The following is a 25881-nucleotide window of genomic DNA, read 5'->3' as shown; positions in this document are numbered from 1 at the left end:
ACTACACCGTAGATACCCAAGCGACGCTTTCTGTTTGCTTTCAAGAAACTTGCGGCATAAATGTCACTCCCTTTTAACGGAACTTGGCGGACACTTATTTATTGTATCATTATCATAGCTCTTAAATCAGAAAAGCATGGCTGTTTTCAGTATTAGAAACAATCACAGGAGGCGATTTGTTATTCTGTTATTGAGTCTCGCGTGCTTTATTATATACAGACACTTCAGGTAAGACAACATTTTATTCAAAACTTATCTTCGAAGGCAAAAAGTCTTTAATGTTTAAATTTATATACATACATATATATATATATATATATATATATATATATATATATATATATATATATATATATATATATATATATATATATAATTCACTAGGTATATTCATCGCAGGATAAGCTGGGTGGTAATTATTTTCATAAATGGGAAAAATGTAGACGTGTATGGGAACATGGGAACGGGTTTGTGGTGTATGGGTGTATGGGTTTTTAACTTTTCTTTGTAACTGTGCTTCTTTACGAATTCCAACGTTCGTTTGTTTGTTTGTTTATGTGTGTGTGTGTGTATGTATGTGTGTGTGTATGTACTGTATGTTAAATACTTTAATTATTAAAATGGCAATAATTAATTTCCAAATAAGTAGCTTCTTTATGAATTCCAACTTTCAATATTTTGTTTGTTTGTTAAATGATTTAATTAATAAAATAATAAAAAAAAAAATTATTTTCTCCATGTGTTTCTCTTGTCTGTCCAGAGGTCCGACAGGGAAGATAAGGATAAACCGATCAATGGGTCTGCGAGTAAACTCTTCCCAGTTCTCTCTGGGAGGAGAGCCGTTCCGTATTCTGGGTGGCTCTTTACACTACTTCCGCCTGCCCAGAGCCTACTGGGAGGACCGGATGGTGAAAATGAAAGCCTGTGGTCTCAACACTCTCACTGTGTAGGTTTGAAATTGGCAATCACAGTCTATGAACTGAGGAGAGTGCAATAATCAGACTGTGTTTATCTTGCAGTGATGTGCCATGGTCTCTCCATCAGCCAGAGAATGGAGAATTTCGCTTCCAGGGAGGCCTTGATATAGAGTAAGAATTCCTCCCTCTCTCTTGAATTCCCACATGTGAGAAAATCAGCACTATATGAGATCTGTATATTTTGATCCTGGAAGGATCTCGCCTCTATTTAATGCCTTGTTAGACTTACACTTAGTTAGACAAACATCTCAGAGAGCTCCTGTTGCCGGTCCTCTGACAATACCGTCGGTTTGCTGTTGTTAGGAGGGAATTTGCTCTCGTTCTTGTTTCATCCTGGTTCGTATCATTATCTGCACACCACTGGGAATACGTCATTAAAGTGGATCCAAGCTCTTCCATAGCAACACAACTAAAGGATGAGAACAATAACATTGCAAAATTTAGAGACCTTTTAAAATAAAGGCTGTAAATGGCATGATAGAAATTCAAGTCATTTGGTTACAGAAAATGTTTTGTTCAATGCTTTAAATATTTAATCATTTCTAAATAATTTGCTGTGCTTCTTTACGATTTTTATTATATATTTGTGTTAAATGCTTTCATTATTACAGTTTTTCTCAAATGCTAAAACACATTTCACAAACGTTTCCTCCATGTTCCCAAATGTCTAAACACAACACCCTTTTCTAAAGCTACATAAACACAACCACACCTTCTCACTTCAAAACGTTCACACCAAAAGAGCAGCTCGAAGCTTTCAAAAATGTAAACACTATACACATCATTACACACTACAGCAAAACAATTGAAAACACAATGCTCAATTTGTGAGAAGGTTCTTTGTTTCATAATTGCCAATGCATATTTTTAGAAACTTTACAGTAATGGATCTTCTTAGATCTCTGCAGAGGATTGGGCATTTAGATTTGTGAGTTTCATATGAAGAATATAAATCTATAGTAAATTCTGCATGTACACTACTGTAACACAACTCAATGCAAAAACAGAATCTATTGCACACAACAGTACTCTTGAAAACATGATCAGGGAGTGAAGGTTTTTTTATTTACTTTATTCACACCACAATCACTGTGCGGCATCATGTCGCTGAGCTGCATCGGGCCACATCACCTCATCCACATCGCAGGCTATATTGTCTCTTGCCAGGCACCGCGGGAAAAACGCCCTGGAATGGTGAATCCATCCTTGGAAGGCCTCCACTGGGATGTCAACACAGGCCAGCTCCATTTGTGATGATAATGAATGAGATAGGAAGCAAAAGCAGTGTGAACACATATATTTATTGACGACAAATATGGTGAACACAAACTCCGTGAAGACAATGATGAACTCCGTGGGTGATGATGTTATCTCTCGGCTGGGTGGCGCAGTGGCTTGATGGCTGGTGATGACGTGGCGTGAATCTCCCGTGATGAATACAATCCAGTGACGATCAACGGCGAAATAGACAATCCAACACGAACAAGACCAAGACAAACCAACAAGGCAGTCCAACATCCAGATCAACTATCAGACAAGGAAGGAGAGAATGAGGTGAGTATATGTAGCTGACGGTAATGTGAGACACCTGGTGCGGGGACTGATTAGCAGCTGATTCCAATGAGCATGATGTAACCACATGAAAGACACCAAATCACAGGACCTGAGAACACAGCCGATCCATGCACCGTGACAGTACCCCCTCTCCTAGGAACGTCCCCTGACGTTCCCAGCCTCCTGTACCTGTTGATTGAAATCATCAATAAGAGAGTGATCCAATATATCTCTAGCAGGAACCCAACTTCTCTCCTCCGGACCGTAACCTTCCCAGTCCACCAAGTACTGGAATCCGCGTCCCCTCCGTCTAGAGTCCAGAATACGATTGACCGAATAGGTTGGTTCCCCGTCTACGAGCCGCGGCGGTGGGGGAACCGGGGCAGGCGGATTAATACGAGCAAAAAATACAGGTTTAATCTTTGATACATGGAACACGGGATGAATCCTCCTGTACGCTGGAGGAAGATTGAGGCGGACTGCCACCGGACTAATGATCTTGGTGACAGAAAACGGGCCAATAAATTTGGGAGCAAGTTTATTAGCAACGGATCGGAGAGGAATGTTCTTGGTAGAAAGCCACACTTTGGAACCAACGACGTATACGGGAGGCCTCGACCGGTGGCGATCGGCTTTGGCCTTGGTGCGCGCTCCCACCTGGACCAGAGTCTCACGGGCTCTGGTCCATGTGCGACGGCACCTCTGGACGAAGGCGTGAGCGGAGGAGACCGCGACTTCGGATTCCAGACTGGGAAAAATAGGTGGCTGGTACCCTATACTACATTCAAATGGGGACAGGCCCGTGGCAGACACTGGTAAGGAATTGTGTGCGTACTCCACCATCGACAGCTGCTGACACCAAGAGGAAGGATTTCGAGCGACCATACATCGTAGTGTTCTCTCCAAATCTTGGTTGGCTCTCTCAGTTTGCCCATTGCTTTGAGGATGGAACCCCGAAGAGAGACTAACAGTGGCCCCCAGAAGTTTACAAAATTCTCGCCAAAATTTGGACACAAACTGGGGTCCTCTGTCAGAGACCACGTCTATCGGGAGGCCATGTAACCGAAAGACGTGATCAATGACTGTTACCGCTGTCTCCTTGGCTGAAGGTAATTTGGGCAAGGGGATGAAATGAACCGCCTTCGAGAATCGGTCCACCACGGTCAAAACTACCGTGTTACCCAAAGAGGGTGGGAGGGCGGTGACAAAATCTAGCGCAATGTGGGACCAGGGTCTCGAAGGGATTGGCAGCGGTTGTAGGAGCCCATCTGGGGGTCTGTTAGAAGTCTTACCAGTGGCACAAACTGAGCAAGCCAAAACAAAACTGCGAACATCACGAGCCATGAGTGGCCACCAAAATCTTTGCTTGACCAAATGTAAGGTGCGACTTACCCCTGGATGACATGCCACATTGGAACAATGACCCCATTGGATAACTTCGGACCGAAGACTTTCTGGCACAAACAAACGGTTAGGTGGGCAACCGGCCGGAGGCGTTACCCCATGTAAGGCTGTCTTAACCTTCGATTCGACCTCCCAACTGAGAGTAGAAACAATAAGTGTCTCAGAAAAAATACTCTCGGGAGTGGACGGGCGATCGGAGCGGTCAAAAATTCGAGATAAAGAATCGGGTTTGATGTTTTTGGAACCCGGGCGGTACGAAAGTGTAAAATCAAAACGTCCGAAAAAAAGTGCCCACCTAGCCTGCCTAGAGTTTAGTCTTTTGGCAGTTCTGATGTATTCTAGATTCTTATGATCGGTCCAAACCATGAAGGGTACCCCTGACCCCTCCAACCAATGACGCCATTCCTCCAATGCCAGCTTGACTGCCAACAGCTCTCTGTTACCAATATCGTAATTTGACTCTGCTGGCGACAAACGATGAGAGAAAAACGCGCAGGGATGCATCTTGTCGTCCGAGGGTGAGCGCTGTGAAAGCACCGCACCTACCCCCACCTCTGACGCGTCGACCTCTACCACGAACTGACGTGACGGATCAGGGGTAACAAGGATGGGGGCCGAAACAAAGCGGCGTTTGAGGTTGGCAAACGCAGCTTCCGCTGCGTCTGACCACCTGAACGCCGTTCTGGGAGAGGTCAAGGCAGTCAGAGGCGCGGCTAGTTGGCTGTAATTGCGAATAAAACGCCGGTAAAAATTGGCGAACCCCAGAAACCTTTGTAGGGCCTTACGGGAATCTGGACTTGGCCAATCTACCACAGCCTTGATCTTCTCGGGATCCATGCGCATACCCTCGGCCGACACGATGTACCCTAGAAAAGGAACAGACTGTGCATGAAAGTCGCATTTCTCCGCCTTGACAAAAAGCCCATTCTCTAGCAGCCTCTGAAGCACTCGTCTGACGTGTTGAACATGTTCCTGGAGAGAAGAAGAAAAAATCAATATGTCGTCCAGGTAGACATATATGAACTGATCGACCATATCTCTCAACACATCATTAACGAGTGCCTGAAAGACACCTGGGGAGTTGGACAAGCCGAAGGGCATGACCAAGTACTCAAAGTGCCCCCTGGGGGTATTAAAGGCAGTCTTCCATTCATCTCCCCTCCTGATGCGAACCAAATGATAAGCGTTTCTTAAGTCCAATTTAGTGAAGATCGATGCTCCCTGCAACCTCTCGAAGGCTGAAGATATCAACGGCAAAGGATAAGTATTCTTTATCGTGATATTATTCAGCCCTCGGTAATCAATACAAGGTCGCAGAGATCCATCTTTCTTCCCCACAAAAAAGAACCCCGCCCCCGCTGGAGATGAGGAAGGTTGGATGAACCCGGATGCTAGAGAATCAGAAATATATTTCTCCATAGCCTCTCTCTCAGGAATAGAAAGTGAGTATAACTTGCCCTTAGGCGGAGACGTACCTGGCAGTAATTCTATAGCACAGTCATAGGGACGATGAGGAGGGAGAGAAGCAGCCCGAGACTTACTGAACACTTCCTTCAGGTCGAGGTACTCCGCGGGCACGTTACACAGATCCGCCGCCTTCTCCTGCAACACAGACTCAGATACAGACGGACAGGCAGACATAAGACAAGACTCATGACATTTAATGCTCCACTCAGACACCGATTTCAGCTGCCAATCAATCCGGGGGTTGTGTTTGATGAGCCAGGGATGTCCTAAGACCACGGGTGGGGTGAGTCCAGGATGTAAAAGGAGATGCTCTCACGGTGGTTACCAGATACCGTGAGAGTGATGGGTTCCGTGATGGTGGTGATGGTGGGAAGCGTCTGACCATTGAGTGCGTGGACTGCAATAGAACTGGTGAGGGGGAGGAGGGGAACATGATTTTGATGCGCAAAAGTAGAATCCATAAAGTTACCTTCAGCCCCTGAATCCACAAGTGCAGTGCAGTGCAGGTCCAGACGATGCCATCTAAGCCTGACCGGGAGGAGCGTGGAGGTAGATCTGAACGAGGACTTGATAGCGGAGATCCCACCCGACAGTAGCCCCTTCCTTACTGCCGGGCTGGCCCTTTTACCGGGCAGCTAAAGGCGAAATGTCCCGCCGCCCCGCAGTACAGGCAAAGGCCGTGAGATCTCCGCCTCTCCCTCTCCTCCCGAGTCAACCGAGCTCGACCCACCTGCATGGGCTCGTGATCCTGGAATGGGCCGACCGCGTCGTTGCCACTGGCTCGAACTGGAGGTCCCTCCCCAGGGGGAAACCGAGCGGTTAAACACCGCCGCTCGGTTCGGGAGAGTCGAGCGTCTACCCGTAGTGCCAGATCGATGAGGCCGTTGAGATCAGCGGGTAGATCCAGGGCGTAGATCTCACGTTGGACGCGGTCAGCCAGCCCATGCAGGAACATGTCCCACTGCGCCTCCTCGTTCCATCGGCACTCCGCCGCCAGGGTGCGAAACTCGATAGAAAAGTCTGAGACGGATCTCTCCCCCTGTTTGAGATCCGTCAAACGCCGCGCGGCCTCTCTTCCAGTGGCAGCGCGGTCAAACACCCGCTTCATCTCGGCGGAGAGCGCCGAGAACGAGGCACAACACGGATCTTGGTTCTCCCATACCGCCGTGCCCCACAGTGCCGCCTTCCCCGTTAACAGTGTGAGCGCGAACGCCACTTTGCTTACCTCACTGGTAAACGTGCGAGGTTGCAATGAAAAGTGCATGGAGCATCTAGTGAGGAAAGCCCGGCAGAAGTTTGGCTCACCGCTGTAAAGCTCTGGTGGGGGAAGGCGGGGTTCGGGTGACTGGGCAGCCCCGGATGGTTCCTGATGGGCGGGCGGCATGGGTGGTGGGGTTGGCGCAGTGGGTTGTTGCCAGTTCTGCATCCACTGGGTGAGCTCAGATACCTGCGCCACAAGAGCTCGGATCGCTGTTCCCGTATCCGCCGAGCTCTTCTCCTGGGACTCCAGCCGAGAGATGCAGGAACGTAAAGCCTCCTCAGCCGTGAGTGGGGTGGAGCCTGCTGCTTCCATGAGTGGTCTGATAGTTCTGTGATGATAATGAATGAGATAGGAAGCAAAAGCAGTGTGAACACATATATTTATTGACGACAAATATGGTGAACACAAACTCCGTGAAGACAATGATGAACTCCGTGGGTGATGATGTTATCTCTCGGCTGGGTGGCGCAGTGGCTTGATGGCTGGTGATGACGTGGCGTGAATCTCCCGTGATGAATACAATCCAGTGACGATCAACGGCGAAATAGACAATCCAACACGAACAAGACCAAGACAAACCAACAAGGCAGTCCAACATCCAGATCAACTATCAGACAAGGAAGGAGAGAATGAGGTGAGTATATGTAGCTGACGGTAATGTGAGACACCTGGTGCGGGGACTGATTAGCAGCTGATTCCAATGAGCATGATGTAACCACATGAAAGACACCAAATCACAGGACCTGAGAACACAGCCGATCCATGCACCGTGACACCATTGCCCTTAGGAGGTTCTCTCTAGTGTATGGTTGTCTGTCATAAACCTTCCAGACTCCTTAGGTAAATTCCAACAGGCTGTGAAAACTGTTAGGTTCAGATTTTTTTCAGACATTATTGAGAAGAATCGTCAAAACCCAAGAGTCCTTTTTTCAACAATTGATGTATTTCTAAACCCTAGATTAGAGGTCCCTGGAGTTATACCTATGGATTTATGTGAGAATCTTTTGGAGTTCTTTGTCGGACGTATATCGGACATCCGAAGGAATATACAACAATGTTCATATGAGCCTATGGATATACTTGTAACTCATGCTGTGTTGTCTGATTTTGAGCCTATTTCCTTATCCACACTTTTAGATATTGTTTGTAAGTTAAAGCCGACAGTCTCTCCACAAGATATTGTTCCTACATTACTATTTAGGAAAGTTTTTGAATTGATTGGTCCATTTGTATTATCAATAATTAATAAGAGTCTATTGTCTGGAATTGTTCCAACTTATTGTAAACATGCTATAGTGCATCCGTTGCTGAAAAATACAAACTTAGATAAGAGTGTGCTATGCAATAATAGACCAATCTCAAAGCTTCCCTATCTAGCAAAGATCCTGGAGAAAACAGTCTTTATCCAACTTGAGTCTTTCCTTACTGACAATACTATCGGTGAAGTTTTTCAGTCGGGGTTCAAAAAACAACACAGTACAGAATCTGCATTATTAAAAGTATTTAACGACGTTTTTATGGCCACAGACACTGGGGACGTGACCTTACTTCTACTATTAGATCTTACAGCAGCATTTGACACAATTGACCACAATATTTTTATTTCACGCTTGGAAAACTATGTAGGTATTCGAGGTGTTGTCTTAAATTGGATTAAGTCCTACTTTCAAAATAGACGTTTTTCAGTGCAAATGGGAGAATGTACATCGAGCTCAGCGCCTTTATCATGCGGTATTCCACAAGGATCTATTTTAGCACCAGTCTTTTTTTCTCTTTATATGCTACCTTTAGGTCAGATCATGAGTAAATATGATGTCTCCTTTCACTGCTATGCAGATGATACTCAGTTGTATCTACCCTTAAAACCAACTGTCCCTGCTGCTGTTGAAAGGCTGGAAGAGTGTCTTGGGGAGATTAAAAGGTGGATGTCTGCAAATTTTTTGTGTCTAAATGAATCAAAAACTGAAATGATTTTATTTGGTCCCTCAGAGTCCGCTGATACATCTAAAATTAAATTGGGCACACTATCCCCTTATCTGAGGCATCAAGTAAAAAACGTAGGTATAATCTGCGATAGTGCACTGAAATTTGATAAACAGATAAATCAAGTAGTCAAAATGAGTTTTTTCCAATTAAGATTAATCGCTAAAATTAAGTCCTTTGTAACACAGAAGATAGTTCATTCATTTATTTTCTCAAGATTGGACTATGGTAATGCACTGTATTATGGTATTCAACACAAAAGCTTAAACAGACTGCAACTAGTCCAAAATGCGGCCGCATGCAAGGTTACTGACAGGCACTCGGAAAAATGAGCATATCACCCCAGTATTAAGAGAACTACATTGGTTGCCGGTATTCTACAGGATTAATTTTAAGATACTTTTATTTGTTTTTAAGGCCCTACATGGTAGAGCTCCGACATACATAGCCGATCTAATCCAGGTGAATAAACCAAAGAGAGCACTACGCTCCGCGTCATTAAACCTCTTGGTAGTCCCGCGGACGTATAGGAAAATGAGAGGAGATCGCTCTTTTGCAGCCGCTGCTCCCAAGCTGTGGAATAGTTTACCTCCTTATTAGAGAATGTTCCTCTCTTATAGAGTTTAAACGACATCTGAAAGCTTACTTTTTCACTTTGGCATTTGATCATTCATGAGTGCTGTGCTAGTGGTGTAATAGGTAATTATCAATGCCACTTAGATTAGGAGGTTGTCTATGGTAATGTTTAGAATTTAAATGTGTTTTATGATTATTATCTTACCCTTTGTACAGCACTGTGGTCAACTTTTGTTGTATTATTATGTGCTTTATAAATAAATTGAACATTGAACATTGAACATTGAACATCTCCACAATGAGAAGAACTCCTCTATAGGGTTCAGGAAAGGGGAGTAGGGTGGCAGACAGACGTTTAAAAAGTGGTTACTGTTGGTGGTGAACCACTCTCTGATTTGGTTTGTTCTGTGGAAGCGTACATTGTCCCAAATGATCACATAAATGTGATGTGTGGGCCCAGGATGGTGTTGTTGGCGGTCCAGGAGGATGTCTTTTAGCTCCTCTAGGAAGGTGAGGAGACGTTGGGTATTGTAAGACCCAAGGACAGCATGCCGGTGGACAAGCCCCTCCGAACCCATGGCCGCACAAAGAGTAATATTACCCCCCCCCCGTTGGCCAGGCAGGAACCTCAGTGATGGCTCTTTGGCCAATGATGTTACGGCCTCTTTGCCTTCGTTTCTGCAGGTTGAAGCCAGCCTCATCCAGGAAGAGGTACTCATGAGGTCTGGCCATCGCGTCCAACTGTAATATCCTCTGTGAAAATGTGAAAGTGCACAGGTGTTCAGAACAACAGTCAATCAGGTAGCACAGTATTGTCCAGAAGTAATGTAGGCCACTGAGCAACACAGTATGTCCACTAACTGTACTGTGAACATGGATGTATTGAGAGTTGCGCTCAAAGGGAACCCTATAGACCGGTTTCATCCGCATCTTTTGGCGCCGGAGAACTCGGTCTATTGTGGCCAAGCTGACATCATCAATGCTCTCAAAGTTGACATTATCGGCAATGACTTTGTCTCTGATCTCCCGGAGTCTGATGAGGTTGTTCTCACGAACCATATCCACAATGAGGGTTTCTTGTGCCGCTGTAAATATGGCAACCCTCCCACCTCTATGTGGCATTCTTTCAACTCTAAAGAAAGAAACATGTGTTGTCAATTGACATGTTTTACAATACAGTAACAACTGATTTGAAACCAATAGACTACTTTCACAGGCTTGTAAAATTGTATTGTGACTAAGAAAGCAATAGAGTACAATACCTGTTGTGTTGTCTGAATGCCCTGATAATGGTGGCCACGGTGAACCTACTCAGGTTTGGACGGACTCTTAGTCCTGCTTCAGCCATTGTCATGCCATGGACAATGACATGGTCAATGACTGTTGCTCGCATCTCGTCCGTAATGATGGTGCGAGGTTGTCTTGCTCTCCCTCCTGGACCTTCTCCTCTCTCTTGTTGGCCTCCTCCTCTTCCTCGTTGGCCTGCTCCTCTTCCTCCTCTGATTTGAACTCCTCTTCCTCGTTGGCCTGCTCCTCTTCTTCCATGGCCAGCTCTTCTCCCTCCTCTGACTCGAATTCCTCTTCCCCTGACTCTGCCTTCATCCATTGTGTTTGTTTGGAATCTTCAGCAAACTGTGCACTCTGAACTTGCTTTTATACATGTGGTCACAGCATTAGCAACAAGTGTCTTCAATTTTGAGTCGTTGTGTGTAATGAATGACGCCAGGTGTGTTCATTGTGTTCAAATATTGCTGACTGTGGCAAGCATTTTGCATCACATGAGCTTTCATTTGAGAATATGAGCAGAGTTCTTTTGCAACTTGTGTTTTAGCAAGGAAAAATGTGTTAAGATTTATGAGAACGGAGGATTGTGTGTTGTGAATTGTGTCTTCATGTGAAATGTGTTTATGATATTGGAAAATGATGGCTAGATTTAGTAAATGTGTTTAGACAACTGGTCATTTGGTTTAGAGGATTGGCTTTTGTGTTTTAGCATTTGAGAAAAACTGTAAAATGACAATTATACATTTCTAAACAAATGAATGTGCTTATTTATTGTTGCTATTTATTTTATTTATTTATTTATTTTAGCTATAATTCTCAGTTTGACTTCAGTACGATCATTTTTTGGTATCTCATTTATTTTTCAGAGCTTTCCTTCACTTGGCTGCAGATGTGGGACTCTGGGTAATTTTACGGCCGGGACCATACATAGGCTCTGACCTTGACCTTGGAGGCTTGCCCAGGTAATTTCTGCTGTTAAATAGAACAAAAATGGCTCTCCTGTAGCATAGCTTTTAAGTCGACTTCTGCAAATTCCAGAGAGAATTTGATTAAAGTTGTGAGGCAGCAAACAAAGGAAGTATTTGATCAAATTGACATTATGTGCCACACTTTTTGGTAATGTGTGTCATGAGAGGGAATGAAAGAACTACCCTTAAGTTTGGCATTAACGAAACAAAACCTAAAGTATGTTGTTCCTGCCACAAATGTTTGACATAGAGCTACAGATACTGGCTCTTCACACTAAAAGATACATTTTTTACCACCCCAAACAAACCACTTCCCTCTACAGCTGGCTTTTGCGTGATAGAGAGATGCAGCTGAGAACCACTTACCCAGGATTCATAGCGGCTGTAAACGAGTACTTCGACAAGCTCATTCCGAAAGTTGTGCCTTTCCAGGTAGGATTCTTTTTTAAACACAAAAAGTACTCAAAAACATACTCTGAGTAATCTTTGCTGTTGGTTTATATGTTGTCAGTTCAAGAAAGGTGGGCCTATCATTGCCATTCAAGTGGAAAACAAATATGGGTCATATGCAAAAGATGGAAACTACATGTCATTTATCAAAGAGGTACCAGTGAGACATTGTACACTTTTCCTTGATACTTATTAAAGTTTACAGACTGGCAGATTTTTTTAATATAATTTCTATCAGGCTCTCCAAGAAAGGGGCATCAGGGAAGTTCTCCTAACATCAGACGACCATGAGGGTCTAAAATATGGTGGAATCAAAGGAGGTACAAACACAACACAGCAGCGGAACTGAAAAGTTATTTTTGCAGTTTGTGGTCAGTAAGATTTTTTTAGAATCAGATAAGGTCAGATAAGTCTCTTATGCTCACGAGACTGGAAAAAGCTGAATTTTCAGCAGCCATTACTCTTTGATCCTTCAGAAATCATTCTAATATGCTTATTTGCTACGGAAGAAACATCTCTTATTATTATCAATGCTGAAAACTGCTCAGTATTTTTTGTGGAAAATGTGATAGAAAGTTGAAAAGAACAGTATTTATCAACAGAAAGTTGAAAAGAGCAGTATTTATTTTAAACAAAAAATCATTGCTGAATAAAAGTATTGATTTCTTTATTTAAAAAAAAATATCTTACTGAGCCCCAAACTTTCAATGGTGTTAAAAAAAAATGCCTACTGTCACACATTCTTTCCTCCATCACAGCTTTAAGAACTCTAAATCTACAGAAAATGAATCATGATGACATCAAATATTTGGAAGCAGTCCAGGTATATTTCAGTGTATTTTTTGTAGATGTAAGTATTAGATGAAATATATTAAATGACTTTAAATGCATGAAGCCCAACAGTCCTGTGCTGGTGATGGAGCTCTGGACGGGAAGGTGTGATGGATGGGGCGGTTTACACCACAGTTTTCCTGCAGAGGGTAAGATGTTATCATAATGGCTCTATCTATCTATCTATCTATCTATCTATTAAAATAAGGGGTCTTTTGTATACCCAAATTTTCATTTAACATGAGGAATATGAAGGGCCAAAGCACTGATGTGAAATTTCTTTCTAATGTCAGACCTGATTGCCGTGGTGAGAGAGATACTGAGACGAGGAATGTCCATCAACCTGTACATGTTCTACGGAGGGACAAACTTCGGCTTTATGAATGGAGCGCTGGCCAACCCTTCTTACAAAGCTCTGGTCACAAGCTATGGTTTGTGTTCCTGTCATCTTAATGGTGACGGCATATGAAACTAGGATAGGAGAAAGTATTTCACATTAAAATTATATCAACTTTAAAGGGATAGTTCACCCCAAAAATGAAAATTCTGTCATCATTTGCTTACTCTCATCTTGTTTCAAACCTGTATGATTTTTGAAGAATGTTGGAGACTGTTGAATTCCATTGTATACTTTAGACAAACACAACACTGATTCATTTCTCAAAAAAGCTTCTTTTTAAGTTTCACAGAAGAAAGAATGTCATACAGGTTTAGATCAACATGTGGGTGAGTAAATAATGACCCATTTGGGTGAACTGATGATGTACTTCACAATATGGCCAGTGTGTGGAGCTATCAAACCTAGAGTACTAGCATTTTATGTAGAACTAAAAAAGCTCCAAAACACAGTGGCTGTGTTTATCTCCACTTTTAGACATACTCGCGACTCGCAGATCCATAAACCACAATGCAACTCAATTGTGATGTTACAACAGCAACTTGCAGTGCTAACACTTAATTTCTACACAAGTGATCAAGGGGTTAGGGTATTCCATTTAAACCCATTGCAAGGGTACAGCCAGTAGTGGTCACTCGTGCTATGTAAGCAATGACGTACTGGACATCCGAGTGAACAAGATGGAAGGAAGTTAGTGAGGGAAGGGCATAAAAAAAAGTGGACTTAAATGCAGCCAGTGCTTGTATTTGAACTAAATTTGAACCACTTTTTTATTAAAGCCCAAAAATGTTGATCACCCCATGGTGGCTGGCTGCAGTGTACGTCATAAAGCCCGCCCTTTCCAATTGATCAAATGGGACACGAGCCAAACTAAAAAATCCAATTACACTTCAAATAATTTATTTCCAAAGATGGTTTCTGGTATTTTATAGTTCTTATCACAGTGACTTATGTTCAAATGTTCAATAAGTTTGGTTTTAGTTCATTATTGGATGCTTTAAAAATCTAGCATTGTGTATAACACAAGCCTTTCTATCTTTCTTTTAGATTATGATGCTCCTCTGTCAGAAGCAGGAGATTACACACCTAAATACCATCTTCTCAGAGATCTTCTCAGCACTTTTAACAGTTTGTGATCTGTTCTTCCTCTACTGACATATTTATGAATGAAACAGAATATTCAGTGCAAAATAATTAAAGTGCCCCTATTATGCTATTTTAAAGCTTTCTGTTTTGAGATCTCGTACAATAGGTTTACAGCATCCAAGTTCATAAAACATGTATTTCGGTATTTCAGTGTCTGAAACCGTTCGATCAAGGATTCGGTCTCTCTAAACCCCTCCTCTCCGAGAGCCTTCTTTGCTCTGATTGGTCAGATGGCCCAGTCTGCTGTGATTGGTCTACCGCTTACAGCTGGGCTGCGTTCAGCCCCGGCAAAACGTTGCACAACGTTTTTTAAACAGAAACGGTGATGCGTTGAACACACTGTTCTGATGACGCAAGAGTTGCAACTATGGCAGCTGAGAAGGCTCATTCTTTGTGTTCTTTGTGAAGAATTTTCTGAGCCTGATGAAGTCGGTATAAATATGTGTTTAATACTACAAAATATGCTCGATGTTACAGTTACTGCACTTGCCGCCCAGAACAAAAGAGAACATCCCAATCGAGTGAAGGGATTGCTGAAACTGAAATGGAAGCACACATCTTACCTAATTCAGACTAAAATACATCTATTTAGCCTCACATACTGACTTTATTTGTAGGTCATACTGTTTTAATACCCTGTATTTTCTTTCTCATTTTTAGGAAAAGCACTTAATTACCATTGTTTATTTCTATACCAAATGTCATACACTTGCAATGAAGCTAAAAATATAAACAACTACATCATTATGTTGATATCCTATATTTTTACAATAAAACTTACGACAAACATGTCTTCTAATATCCTCAGTTGTTGCGTATACCGAGCTGCATCGAACACATTTGTAAATTACTTTCCTTGAACCCATTGTGCAAGTTCACTTTAATACCCCGTGTTTTATATACATGTTGCTGCTGATTGGACTGCAGTTCTGACACACCCACCAAACAAGAGAAAACGTATCTCAAACCCCGTTGCACACCGGTGCACGCCGTTTCCAGGAAACATGACGTTCAACCCGGAAACCGTAGCAAAACGTTGCGCACCGTTTTGAACTTGAACATGCCCCTGGTGTTGGAAACTAAACACCCATTACCAAATCAGAATTTCAGCTTCCTCAGCACTTTTATACACAGTGATATGAACAGTAACAATGCTGTCAGTTTTACCGTGTCAATTTGAGTCCTCGTCCTTTTGAAGTGCATGCAAAGTAGATTTGCTTTCCGCAGGACAGAAAACAACGTCTTCTCTACATGTCGACAACACAAACCAAACTTTTCCAGGCCTCTGCTACAACTACAGCGTTTGAGGGACGGTGAAAGTAGACATTGTTCGCTGATAGCCAATAAAGAGATCTGGCATTATGCAAATTTGTTACAAACCTTCGTAGGATTGTGCAGGAAGTAAGACTGGAATTACAAACGATTAATTTCAGGCAGTTCAGAATCAGTTCTTTATCATAACTTCATTTGTCGTGCACTTTGATCTTTGAAACTTTGCAGACCTTTTAGATTTACAAATAGCTATATTACACACTACATGAAAGGTAATATCTGAAAAAGCATAATAGGGGCATTATGAGAGAAAGCCTTGATTTTATCCATTAGGATTTGATTGGATCATGGAAAGTGTACTAAGATATTACTGGTTAAAATTATTTTCCCCCTGCCCATCTGGCCTTTTTTCGAAAAGTTATTTCAGAGGAGAAAGTTACATTTTATTTTAGTAATAATATGCTCACTTGTTCTGAGCCGTGTGCTCTTGTGCTCAGTTTCAATGGTTCTCTTCAGATGAAATCCTCCCTGAGATGCCCGGTGTCCGCTGGAAAGAAGAATATGAGGCGGCTATTTTGTTTCAGCACCTCTCACTGTGGGACGCTCTGCCATACACACACAAGGTAAGAAGTCTAATTTACAGTGGAGAAATACTAACTCTGAGAAATTAATCTCAAAATCTTTTTCCGCTCAAGCCTTTCAAATCTCAGTTTCCTGTTAATATGGAGAATCTGCCTGTGAACAACGGTAATGGCCAGGCGTATGGATACACCCTCTATGAGACCACCATCACCAGAGGAGGCTCTTTAAAATCAGAACGCAACATCCAAGACAGAGCCATGGTTAGTGCTGATAAAACAGTCAAGCTGTGCTGTTGTGCATGAATATGCATCTGCTTTAATTCTATTTTAATCAGGATTTTTTCCCTAGGTTTTTGTGAACCAAAGTTTCATTGGCATATTTCACCACAGGAATTTAGAATTAGCTGTTCCTGATGGAAAGGTATGATCTTATTTCATTTTTATCTTGTTTTTTTTCTGGCAATATTGAGTCTCTTTTTAAAAATATTGTCTTATAATTGTATTAATAATATATATTTATTCCATTTTCTATCTTATCTTAATTTTATCATAATTAGTAATATATATATATGTAACCCCTCCACCCGGGTCTCCGGTGTGAGAGTCAGGCACTCTAACAAGGAGGCTAAAGACTGCAGAATCTAGCCTATTGAGATCAGAGGGGAGAGGTTTACTCACACAGCAACTACTAGCTGGCCTCCGTTACATATACATATATACACTCACCGGCCACTTTAATAGGTACACCTGTTCTGCTGCTCATTAACACAAATATCTAATTAGCCAATCTCATGGCAGCAACTCAATGCATTTATGCCCGGTACACATTGAACGATTTTGGGCTGTCCCAGACGACAGATGAGCAATCGTGGTGATTTCTGTAGTCATGGCTCCTAAACGAAGGTCCTGCGTCGCAGTGTGAGAGGTTCAAAAACGGTCGTTGTGACGGTCTTGCGACCAAAGATAGCCTGCAATAATTTTCTGACAGTGTCAGAAATTTAGCTTGATGATCGCAGTGTGTTTGCTGCTACGACCTAGGTCTGCTTTCTAGCCAATAAAATACAACATGAAATGGCTTATTGATCAACGCGACATGGCGCTAAAACTTAAAAATACTTACCTCAAGCTCCATTTAAAAAATTGTAATAGAGCACCTTTTGGATGTGTGACTGGTGGAACGGGAGATTCGCATCATGAATGTGCAGCCAACAAATCTGCAGCAACTGTATGATGCTACCGTGTCAATATGGACCAAAATCTCTGAGGAATGTTCCCAGCATCTTGTTGAATCTATGCCATGAAGAATTAAGGCAGTTCTGAAGGCAAAAGTGGGTCTAACCCGGTACTTGCAGTATGTACCTAATAAAGTGGCCGGTGAGTGTATATAAACATAAATAAACACTACCGTTCAAAAGTTTGGGGTCAGTAAGATTTATCTATTTATTTATCTTCTTTTTTTTTTTAAAGAAAGAAATTAATACACAGCTTTTTAAATGTTTTCTTGGTTATGTAAATGTTAAGGAAACATTCCATTTTATCATTTTTCAAACAATATGGGAACATTATTCTCTGAACATTCTAAAACAAGCAGTAACATTTAAAAAATGTTAGACAAACATTCAACTAAAATATTTAAATGCTTCACGAACAATGTGTAAAAAGATGTTTTGTGCTAACATTTTGAGAACATTATTAAAGATCAGAAAACTTTGAGTGAACATTCTATTAACGTTACTGAAAGAATGTTTGCTCATAACTTTGAGAACCTTGCCAGAACGTTAGCCAAAGTTATTAGAGCGTTCCTTATACTTTAATTCAACAAGGACACATTAAATTGATCAAAAGTTAAAAAAGTTTCCACAAAAACATGAATCAGCACAACTGTTTTCAACATCTATTATACTAATAAATGTTTCTTGCACCAAATCATCATCATTAGAATGATTTTTGAAGGATCATGTGACACTGAAGAGTGGAGATGCTGATAATTCAGCTTTGCCATCTCTGAAATAAATACAATTTTAAATATATTCCAATAGAAAAGTTTTAAATTGCAATCGTATTTCACAATATTACTGTCTTACAGTACTTTTAATGAAATAAATGTCTTGACTAATTGGTTTTCTGTAGGAGAAACGCACTCTGAGTCTGCTGGTGGAGAACTGCGGCCGTGTGCATTACGGTAAAGACATGGATGACCAGCGCAAAGGTACAATACAATGTCAAGTACAGTACAATACAAGTTTTTGCCCATCAGTGCTTTCTGTTTTAACATGTCACAGCCTCTCAAACATCATAACCATCAGAATTAAAATCTGTTTTCAGGTATCGTTGGGGACATTTTATTAAATAATACGCCACTTGGAGACTTCACAATATATAGCCTGGATATGACTCCTGGCTTTATTGACAGGTGAGTAAAATCTCAAATGATGTGACAGGCCATAAAAGATTCAGAAAAAAAAAACTTCAAGAATCATCAGTGCTTTTCTTTCAGCTTGTACAGGGCACCTTGGAAGTCCGTCACTAACAAACCAAGCTTCCCAAGCTTTTTCCAGGGCAGGTTATTCGTGAATGGGTATCCCAGTGACACTTTCATGAAGCTGCCAGTGAGTGTAATGAATCTGGACAAGATTTGAACACTTAAATATGGTCAGAAATAATGCATTGATTATTATGTCCCCATGCAGGGTTGGAGTAAGGGTGTAGTCTTCGTTAATGGGCAAAACGTTGGACGGTATTGGGATGCTGGACCACAGCAAGCTCTGTTTCTACCAGGACCCTTCCTCAACAGTGGAATGAACCAAGTCAGTTTATATAAATGATTTATTTGGCTCCTAAGAACTGGTTGTTTTTTGCTTTTGTCTGAAGAATTACTGTAAATATCAGTCTTGAATCCACGTAAAATTATTTAGAATCTTGAATAGAATGTTCAGAATTTGAGTGCTGGAATTAGATTCACTGACAAGAAATAAACACAAAGTCTGAAAGATCTGTTGTTCTTTTATTGTTTTTCAACAGGTGATTGTATTTGAAGAAGCAGAAGCGGATTTTAAAATCCATTTTGAAGACTCTCCTGATCTGGGAATGACAGTTGACATTTAATCAAGACAAAGACATGAACACCATCAAAGTGCCTGAACAACAAAACAAAACAAAAAGTTGTGTCACTGTTGCTGTTAAACAACTATTAGAAACATTTTATTTGTATGGCTCTTGGCATTCCATGATCATTCAAAAGTTTTCATGAAAAAGTGCAGTCTTACTGGGAACTGTATCATTTTCATCAAATGCTAAATTGTGTATACTTTTGTGTTCAAATGCAAAAATTTTAGTTGGACTGCCAGTTGAGTGTGTTTTTGATCTTCATTTGTTAGCAAGAAATAAGCTAGATTGGCCAAAGAGACAATAAAAAAAAAGTACATTTACCAGCTGACATTAGTTATATTAGTGCAGTTTAATTAGATTTTTTTTTTTGAAAACTTGAATTTTGCACTGGCCATTAAGGCAACAGAAAGTCAAGTTACTGATTTTTCTTTCAACAATTTCCACAGGCACCCAATTGTTTTCATTAGTGCATTTATTCCAGCATTATCATGTTTTCCTATTTTGCAATTCAAACTCGAGTCATATCTAGGGTCAGAATGGGACAGAGATTTGGGAGTGTGACTCTTTTGAGAGACATCCAACAAATCCATCAATCACCGTTCACAACCCTGTATCATCATAGCAATGCTTAAACAAAAACTTAGAACATGTTTGCATCATTGCAAATACTTCTTCCATCCAAACTGTATCTGAACTCCCAAACAAATCAGCATAGTAAAGCTCTGTTAGAATGGAAGTTTTCCGGAGCGTTTTTCTGTGAGTTGTTACAGATACACTTGCGTGTTCGTCATCTTGGAACAGTCAGTGTATCATCATTCACAGTAAGAATCAATGATACTACAATTGCACAGCTTTTGGTTGTTAAACCTCTGAGATTTAAATTCCTGAACAAATAGGATAACCTTTCACAGGTGAGAATGTGTTGGTTTGTGTTTTTATATGTATTAATTCAATATTACAGGTTTTTATACTATGGTAACATTTTAATGTCGTGTTAGCTCATGTCTTTGTCTTGTTGTATTGTGTTAGTTTAGCAAAGTCCTCTGCTGAAGTCTATTGCTGATATAGATATTCACACACACATCAAACTACGGTTGCATACACTTAGTCAACTTTCTCTTGAGTGTTCACAGACTGGTGTTTTGTCCACTCCGATATGGCGGATGGCTTACATATAGCGGCCCATAAAAACAGCCACTAATGAGGAATCTATATTTAGACATCCAAATAAAAGCGTCAGCTAAATAAATGGTTCCAACATAACTCTTGACTCTTTACATTTCCTTTAAATTTATTTAGTGAGAGTGTCTTATTCAAATACTGGAGCTTCTGGAGCACTTTGACAAGAGGACAGTTTAAAGACAGTTTAAATTCAGTGCACAGAATAATACTTTCTTGCTGTCGGTCCAGTTGACAGGATACATCAGTATTAAAAAAAACAGCATGACAACAGTTCATCATACTTCCACGCTGATATTTGTGAATCCCTTTTCCCCTTCATTCACAAGCAAGGGACTTTCTGTCCGGGTGTGCCAAACCAGTACCTGAAACCAGAACCAATTCTTCTTTTACAAACCTTGTAATTTCCCAAAACAAAAGGAACTGAAATGATTTGGAGAAGTTATGAAGCTTCAGGTTTAGGACTTGACTCACCTTTGTGCAGTTGGAGGCTTTGGGTTCCAGGTCACTGAGAGTGATCAGATCCTGTAGAAAACTACTCTCCTGGTATCCACCTTTTACCCCTTTTAACTTAAAGTACGCTTGAGGTTTGCTGAAGATGAGCTGAAGGTTCACTGCAAACCCAGCCATGTCGATGGCGAAAGGTCGATGAGGGTCAAACACCGTCCTCCAGCCGAACACTTTGCCTTGAGAGTTGATTTTGGGGGACTCGTACCGGAGACCTCCGACGAAAGCGACCGGCCAGACAGATGCTTTACGAGTCCAACGCATCTGCGGCACAAAGAGGATGGAATGGGGAATATGAAAGGACACAAACTATGAACAGCAGATCATATGTACTGTACCTCCTCAAACAGCTCCAAGCTGTAAGTGTTGTCATCATCTGCAAAATACACGACTCCTTTATGACCCGAGCTGGGGTTGATGTTCTCCCTCAGCCAGCGGAGAGCCAGGTTCCTCTGCATGGTGCCAACAGGAATACGTTCATTTCTGGGCTCCTTCAGTGCTGTTAGATTCTGAGGCGTCTCTATGTTCAATTGGGTGTAATTCAGTCCAGTGTTCTCCAGCAGTCTGGACACCAGCGCTGTTCTTTCTGCCGCGTCCTCCACCACTAGCCAGTGAAGGTTGGGGACGTGTAGGAGAGTGTTGGTGAGGCGGGTCAACTCTGCCTTCTGGACAGGCCTCCTGTAGGTTGGAGTTATTACGTGAAGAGTTGGCAATGCATCAGACCAGGGTGGAGAGCGGCTGTGGACGTACTTCATCTGGGTGACCTCAGTGATGTGCTTGTTCTTTATGATGCAGGGCTCATGAAGTCTAAAGTTTCTTTGGTGAACTTTACTGACCCCAGTTCTGTTATCTGTCCATCAAAAAGAGTTTGGAGTAGCACAATATGGTACCACATTATCAGCTGATGTATCTTTTTTAATTTATTATCATTTTTGGTGGATCTTGGATATTGATAGTGCACTTTTTTAATTTGTGGTGCATCCAGTGTCATGGTACACTGAGAGCTTTAAGTTATTGCACAATAGTGATGTGGCATTTTATAACAAGCTTATCAACAACAAAAAAGGTGATCCCCCTTTCATTCATTCAATAAATGCACTATGTCAAGAAGTGAAAAAAATTGAGTATTACTTGCAAATTCCAGGTAGTGGTAAGCCTATTGACAAAAAAAAAAAGTAAATAAAAAATACGTTTCATAACGGTATCGCACTAATGTTTGTGAGGTAATCTGTTAAATGCGACCACGTCGCTACTATCTTAACGCCAACGTCATCCACAAAGCCTGTTATTAGACACCAACATATGACAGGATGAACCACAACATCGAACGGCATCTGCTGTGGCACCAAAACGTAAGATTACACACCACTAAATTCCTAAATTAACTTGTAACATTTAAAACGTAAGAATGATCTTAGTATTTACCCCTCGGAACTGGAGGCAACGGGTTGCCACCACGCTGGACCCAAAGCGTGAGGAGTAAAGTCCATGTTAACACAACAAAAACGAACTCCAGGAGGACGTCCTTTGTCCTCGGCATATTTTACTTGTCATAAAAGTGTCTCCTTGCTTGGGGCTTGGTATTAATCGAATTTTGGCTTCCACCGATTATGAAAACAGGATAATTGAGATAAAACGATTATTGTTCCGCATTCCGTTGAAAAAAAAAAAAAAATCTGATGTTTAATTAGAATTTAATTGGGTTAATTAACTCACACAAAGGTATAATAGCCTACCCATTTGGGATTAATCAGACGAAAACAATAGGCACAATTGCAGATGCTCAAAATGACGTGAACGCACAAGTAAACGTTATTAAATCATGTTGCTAATATGCTCTTTCCCTATCAAAACTCGGGCAATTTTTAACTAAATTACAATGTTCTACGGTAAAAGTGTTCTGTGTTCCACTTCCCATTGTTTCAGCAGTTCAGTTTTCACAACTTTTAACACGTTTAAATTAATTTAATAGGCTATACAACCCCTTTTCCAGAAAAGTTGGGACATTTCGAAAAATAGCAACAATAAAATCAAGAATCCGTGATTTGTTAATTATTTTATTTAACAGACAAAAGTACAAAGAAAAGATTTATAATATGTTCACTTACCAACTTAATGGTATTTTGTGAATATAAACACATTTTTATTTTGATGGCTGCAACACATTCCAGAAAAGTTGGGACATAAGTATGTTTACCACTGTGTCGTATCACCTTTTCTTTTAATTAGGCTACACCTTTTATTCATTTTTTGAATTGAGGATACTAATTGTTGCCCAATCTCACCTGATTCAGGACAGCTGCCAGTCTGTGATCGTTGTTGTCTGATTCTCCTTTTCATGATGAGCCGAGACTGATCTGGGGCCGTATTCACAAAACATCTTAAGGCTAAAAGTAGCTCCTAACTTGCCAATTTAGTAGAAACTCTTAAAAATACTGTGTCAGTCCTAATTTTAGGACTCCTACATTTTTGCTCTAAGAGTGTTTCACAAAGCATTTTAACGCTAAAACCAGCTCCTTAATCTGGGAAAAGTTAGGGGTAGTCAAGAGGACTCCTAATCCTAAATCACTAAAACCAATTAACAAACAATCCGCCCCAAAGACACTGTACACCATTTACGCAATAGGCGATAAAGCCTTGGATGCTGAGCCTTTTCTTCATAAATGCAATAAATATTTTGATTTATAGATTTTAATCTGCGATGACATAATATAAAAAGGTCCATTTATGTACAGGCGAAATGCATTGAATGATGGAGAATAAAACATTGCGGTCAAGTTGAAAATAATGTCCCATTGTCTGCACGATAGCCTTGAGGGCAGCTCGGGTGAGCCGAGTTCAGTTCCGGCTCGTGGCCCTTTACCGATCCCGTCCCCCTTTTCTCTCTTCCACTTCGCTTTCTGTCATTGTCCTATCATAATAAAAAGGCAAAACACCAAAAATCTTGATAAATAAATAATGTCTGATTACCTGTGGCAGTTGTTTTCACGAGTTCACACTTACAAATGATAGAATAGAGTAAAAGAGTAAAATAAGCGTATTTGGCATGCCGTCAGAGGGGATTGAGGGCTCAGAGCTTGGAATTTAGCCCAAATCCAGAGTATTTCCCTGTGTCCCTGGCTGGGAAAAGGAACCAGCCGAGAGTGAGGAGTTTGGGGTGGTGGAGGGATGCAGAAAATTTGTTGAGGTAACTAGGTGAGTTGGCTGTGTATATATATGCCTCCTCTCGAACTGATTAGATAGACCATTGGAATGTGCTTTCCCGAACTTTTTTTGTCTCTTGAATTCTGCAATCTCTCGAGATGCAGACATGTAAGAGGGCTGACAATTAGCTGAACATATACTTGTTTAATATAGTGACCCGCCTTAGCCTACATTTTAAAATCTTTATTTGAATATGGCAACATTTTTTTTTTTAAATCTTTATTTGAATATGGCAACATAATACCTCATTCTACAATATTTCAATGATTAAATCACTGACAGAGACCTCATCAGCTGTGTGCATATAGTTAGTAAGCGTGTTGACATCATCCATAGCAACGACGTCAACCCCACCCTACCCTTTTTCTTAGCTTAAGACTTCACTCTATTCCTTAGTAAAAGTTGGTCTGAGCAGCTTTGTGAATATAGGTTTTAAGAAAAAACTCTTAACTAAGAACTTTTACTGCTATTTAAGGAGAACTCTTAGTGGTAGGATAAAATGTTTTGTGAATACGGCCCCTGGACTGCAGGCAGGCCAGTCAAGCACATCCCCCTTCTACGGTGTAGTGTATCTAGAAACCACTCTGTTGTGAAGCCTGGCATTGTCTTAGTTCCCAGGAAAGATGTCATCTTGATGGCAGTAGGCCTATATGTCTGTACAATCCCAATACACACCTCTACATCACTGATGCACTCCCATACATTGACAGATGTTTGCTTTTGCACCTGTCGCTAATGAAAGTCTGGATGGTCCCTTTCGTCTTTGGGACTGAGAAATCAATGTCCATTTTTTTCCAAAAAACAAGCTGAAACATGGTGTTAAGTGAAAACGGTTTGCAAAATACTCCCAAGCCAATGTGGCTGTTTAACACAGTAGCATGCGTTCTCATGCAGTGCCATCTGAGGGCTAGACGGTCATGCACATTCAACAGGGGTTTCCTGCCTTGCCTTGCATAACCTGGGATTTCTCTGGATTTCCTGAATCTTTTCACAATATTATGTATGGTAGATGGTGAAAGACCTTAATACTTTGCAATCTTGCATTTAGAAATATGTTTTTTGAACTGTTTGACAATTCTCTCGTAAAATTTGCTCCTTAGACCCAAACACAGTCCCCTGACCTATTACCAATTCACCTGCTAATTGTGGACTGTTTCAAAACAGTTTAATGTGGATATTCTGTAATCTTTTCACTTTTATTTTGCCTCTGTCCCAACTTTTTTAGTGTGTTGCAGCCATCAAAATCAAAGTTTCTTTATATTTACAAAATACAATTAATTTGGCCAGTGAAAACATAGAATTTTTTCTTTTTCTTGTACTTTTGTGAGTTAAATAAAGTTTCAAGAGAATAAAAAAAAAAATCTCTTCAGGAATTGTGGTTGTAGTATAAAATGTGTGAGTTAATTAATTTTGTTTAATGTTAATTCTTGTCAACTACAATGCCTTGAATGGTATTCTATGCCATTTTAGTCAAGAATAAAACTACAAAACACTACGAAACGCTATCAAAGTGCCTGAACAAAAAAATTCAATGAACAAAAAGTTAAACAGTATGTTACTGTTGGATTGTAAAAATGTTATTAATTGCAATGATGCAAAGTTTTTGTTAATGCATTGCAATGATGTTTTCATCTATGATTATATCTCTATCCAAATAGTCTCTGAACTTCCAAATCAAATCACCATAGTAATGCATGGAAGTTTTCCAGAGCATTTTTCAAGTTGTGTGCAG

At 41.0% G+C, this 25881-nt stretch overlaps 2 protein-coding genes across 2 annotated transcripts; one reads left to right on the top strand and one right to left on the bottom strand.

Annotated features, from left to right (window-relative positions):
• Positions 1 to 13: 13 nt before the first annotated feature.
• Positions 14 to 19312, top strand: LOC309489652 (beta-galactosidase-1-like protein 2). The gene is made up of 19 exons (XM_082158517.1): positions 14 to 228; positions 761 to 946; positions 1020 to 1088; positions 11373 to 11468; positions 11798 to 11906; positions 11986 to 12078; positions 12163 to 12244; positions 12683 to 12747; positions 12820 to 12904; positions 13049 to 13186; positions 14200 to 14280; positions 16087 to 16193; positions 16266 to 16412; positions 16501 to 16572; positions 18282 to 18360; positions 18477 to 18564; positions 18649 to 18760; positions 18842 to 18958; positions 19173 to 19312. Exons 1-19 carry the CDS (start codon positions 137 to 139, stop codon positions 19254 to 19256), a joined length of 1902 nt encoding a protein of 633 aa, XP_082014643.1. The 5' UTR covers positions 14 to 136; the 3' UTR covers positions 19257 to 19312.
• Positions 19313 to 19573: 261 nt separating this feature from the next.
• On the bottom strand, positions 19574 to 25822 carry LOC309489660 (galactosylgalactosylxylosylprotein 3-beta-glucuronosyltransferase 1-like). Its single transcript, XM_082158528.1, has 4 exons — positions 22371 to 25822; positions 21284 to 21795; positions 20913 to 21209; positions 19574 to 20803 (listed from the first exon to the last, which is right to left on the bottom strand). The coding sequence occupies exons 1-4, from the start codon at positions 22483 to 22485 to the stop codon at positions 20717 to 20719; spliced, it is 1011 nt and encodes a 336-aa protein (XP_082014654.1). The 5' UTR covers positions 22486 to 25822; the 3' UTR covers positions 19574 to 20716.
• Between the last annotated feature and the right edge of the window lie 59 nt (positions 25823 to 25881).

This window comes from Leuciscus leuciscus (assembly GCF_965113295.1).
Source record: "Leuciscus leuciscus genome assembly, chromosome: 24".
In the NCBI taxonomy this organism is placed as follows: domain Eukaryota; kingdom Metazoa; phylum Chordata; class Actinopteri; order Cypriniformes; family Leuciscidae; genus Leuciscus; species Leuciscus leuciscus.
The sequence above is the reverse complement of the archived record's forward strand: the minus strand, read 5'-3'. Positions and strand labels throughout refer to the sequence as shown.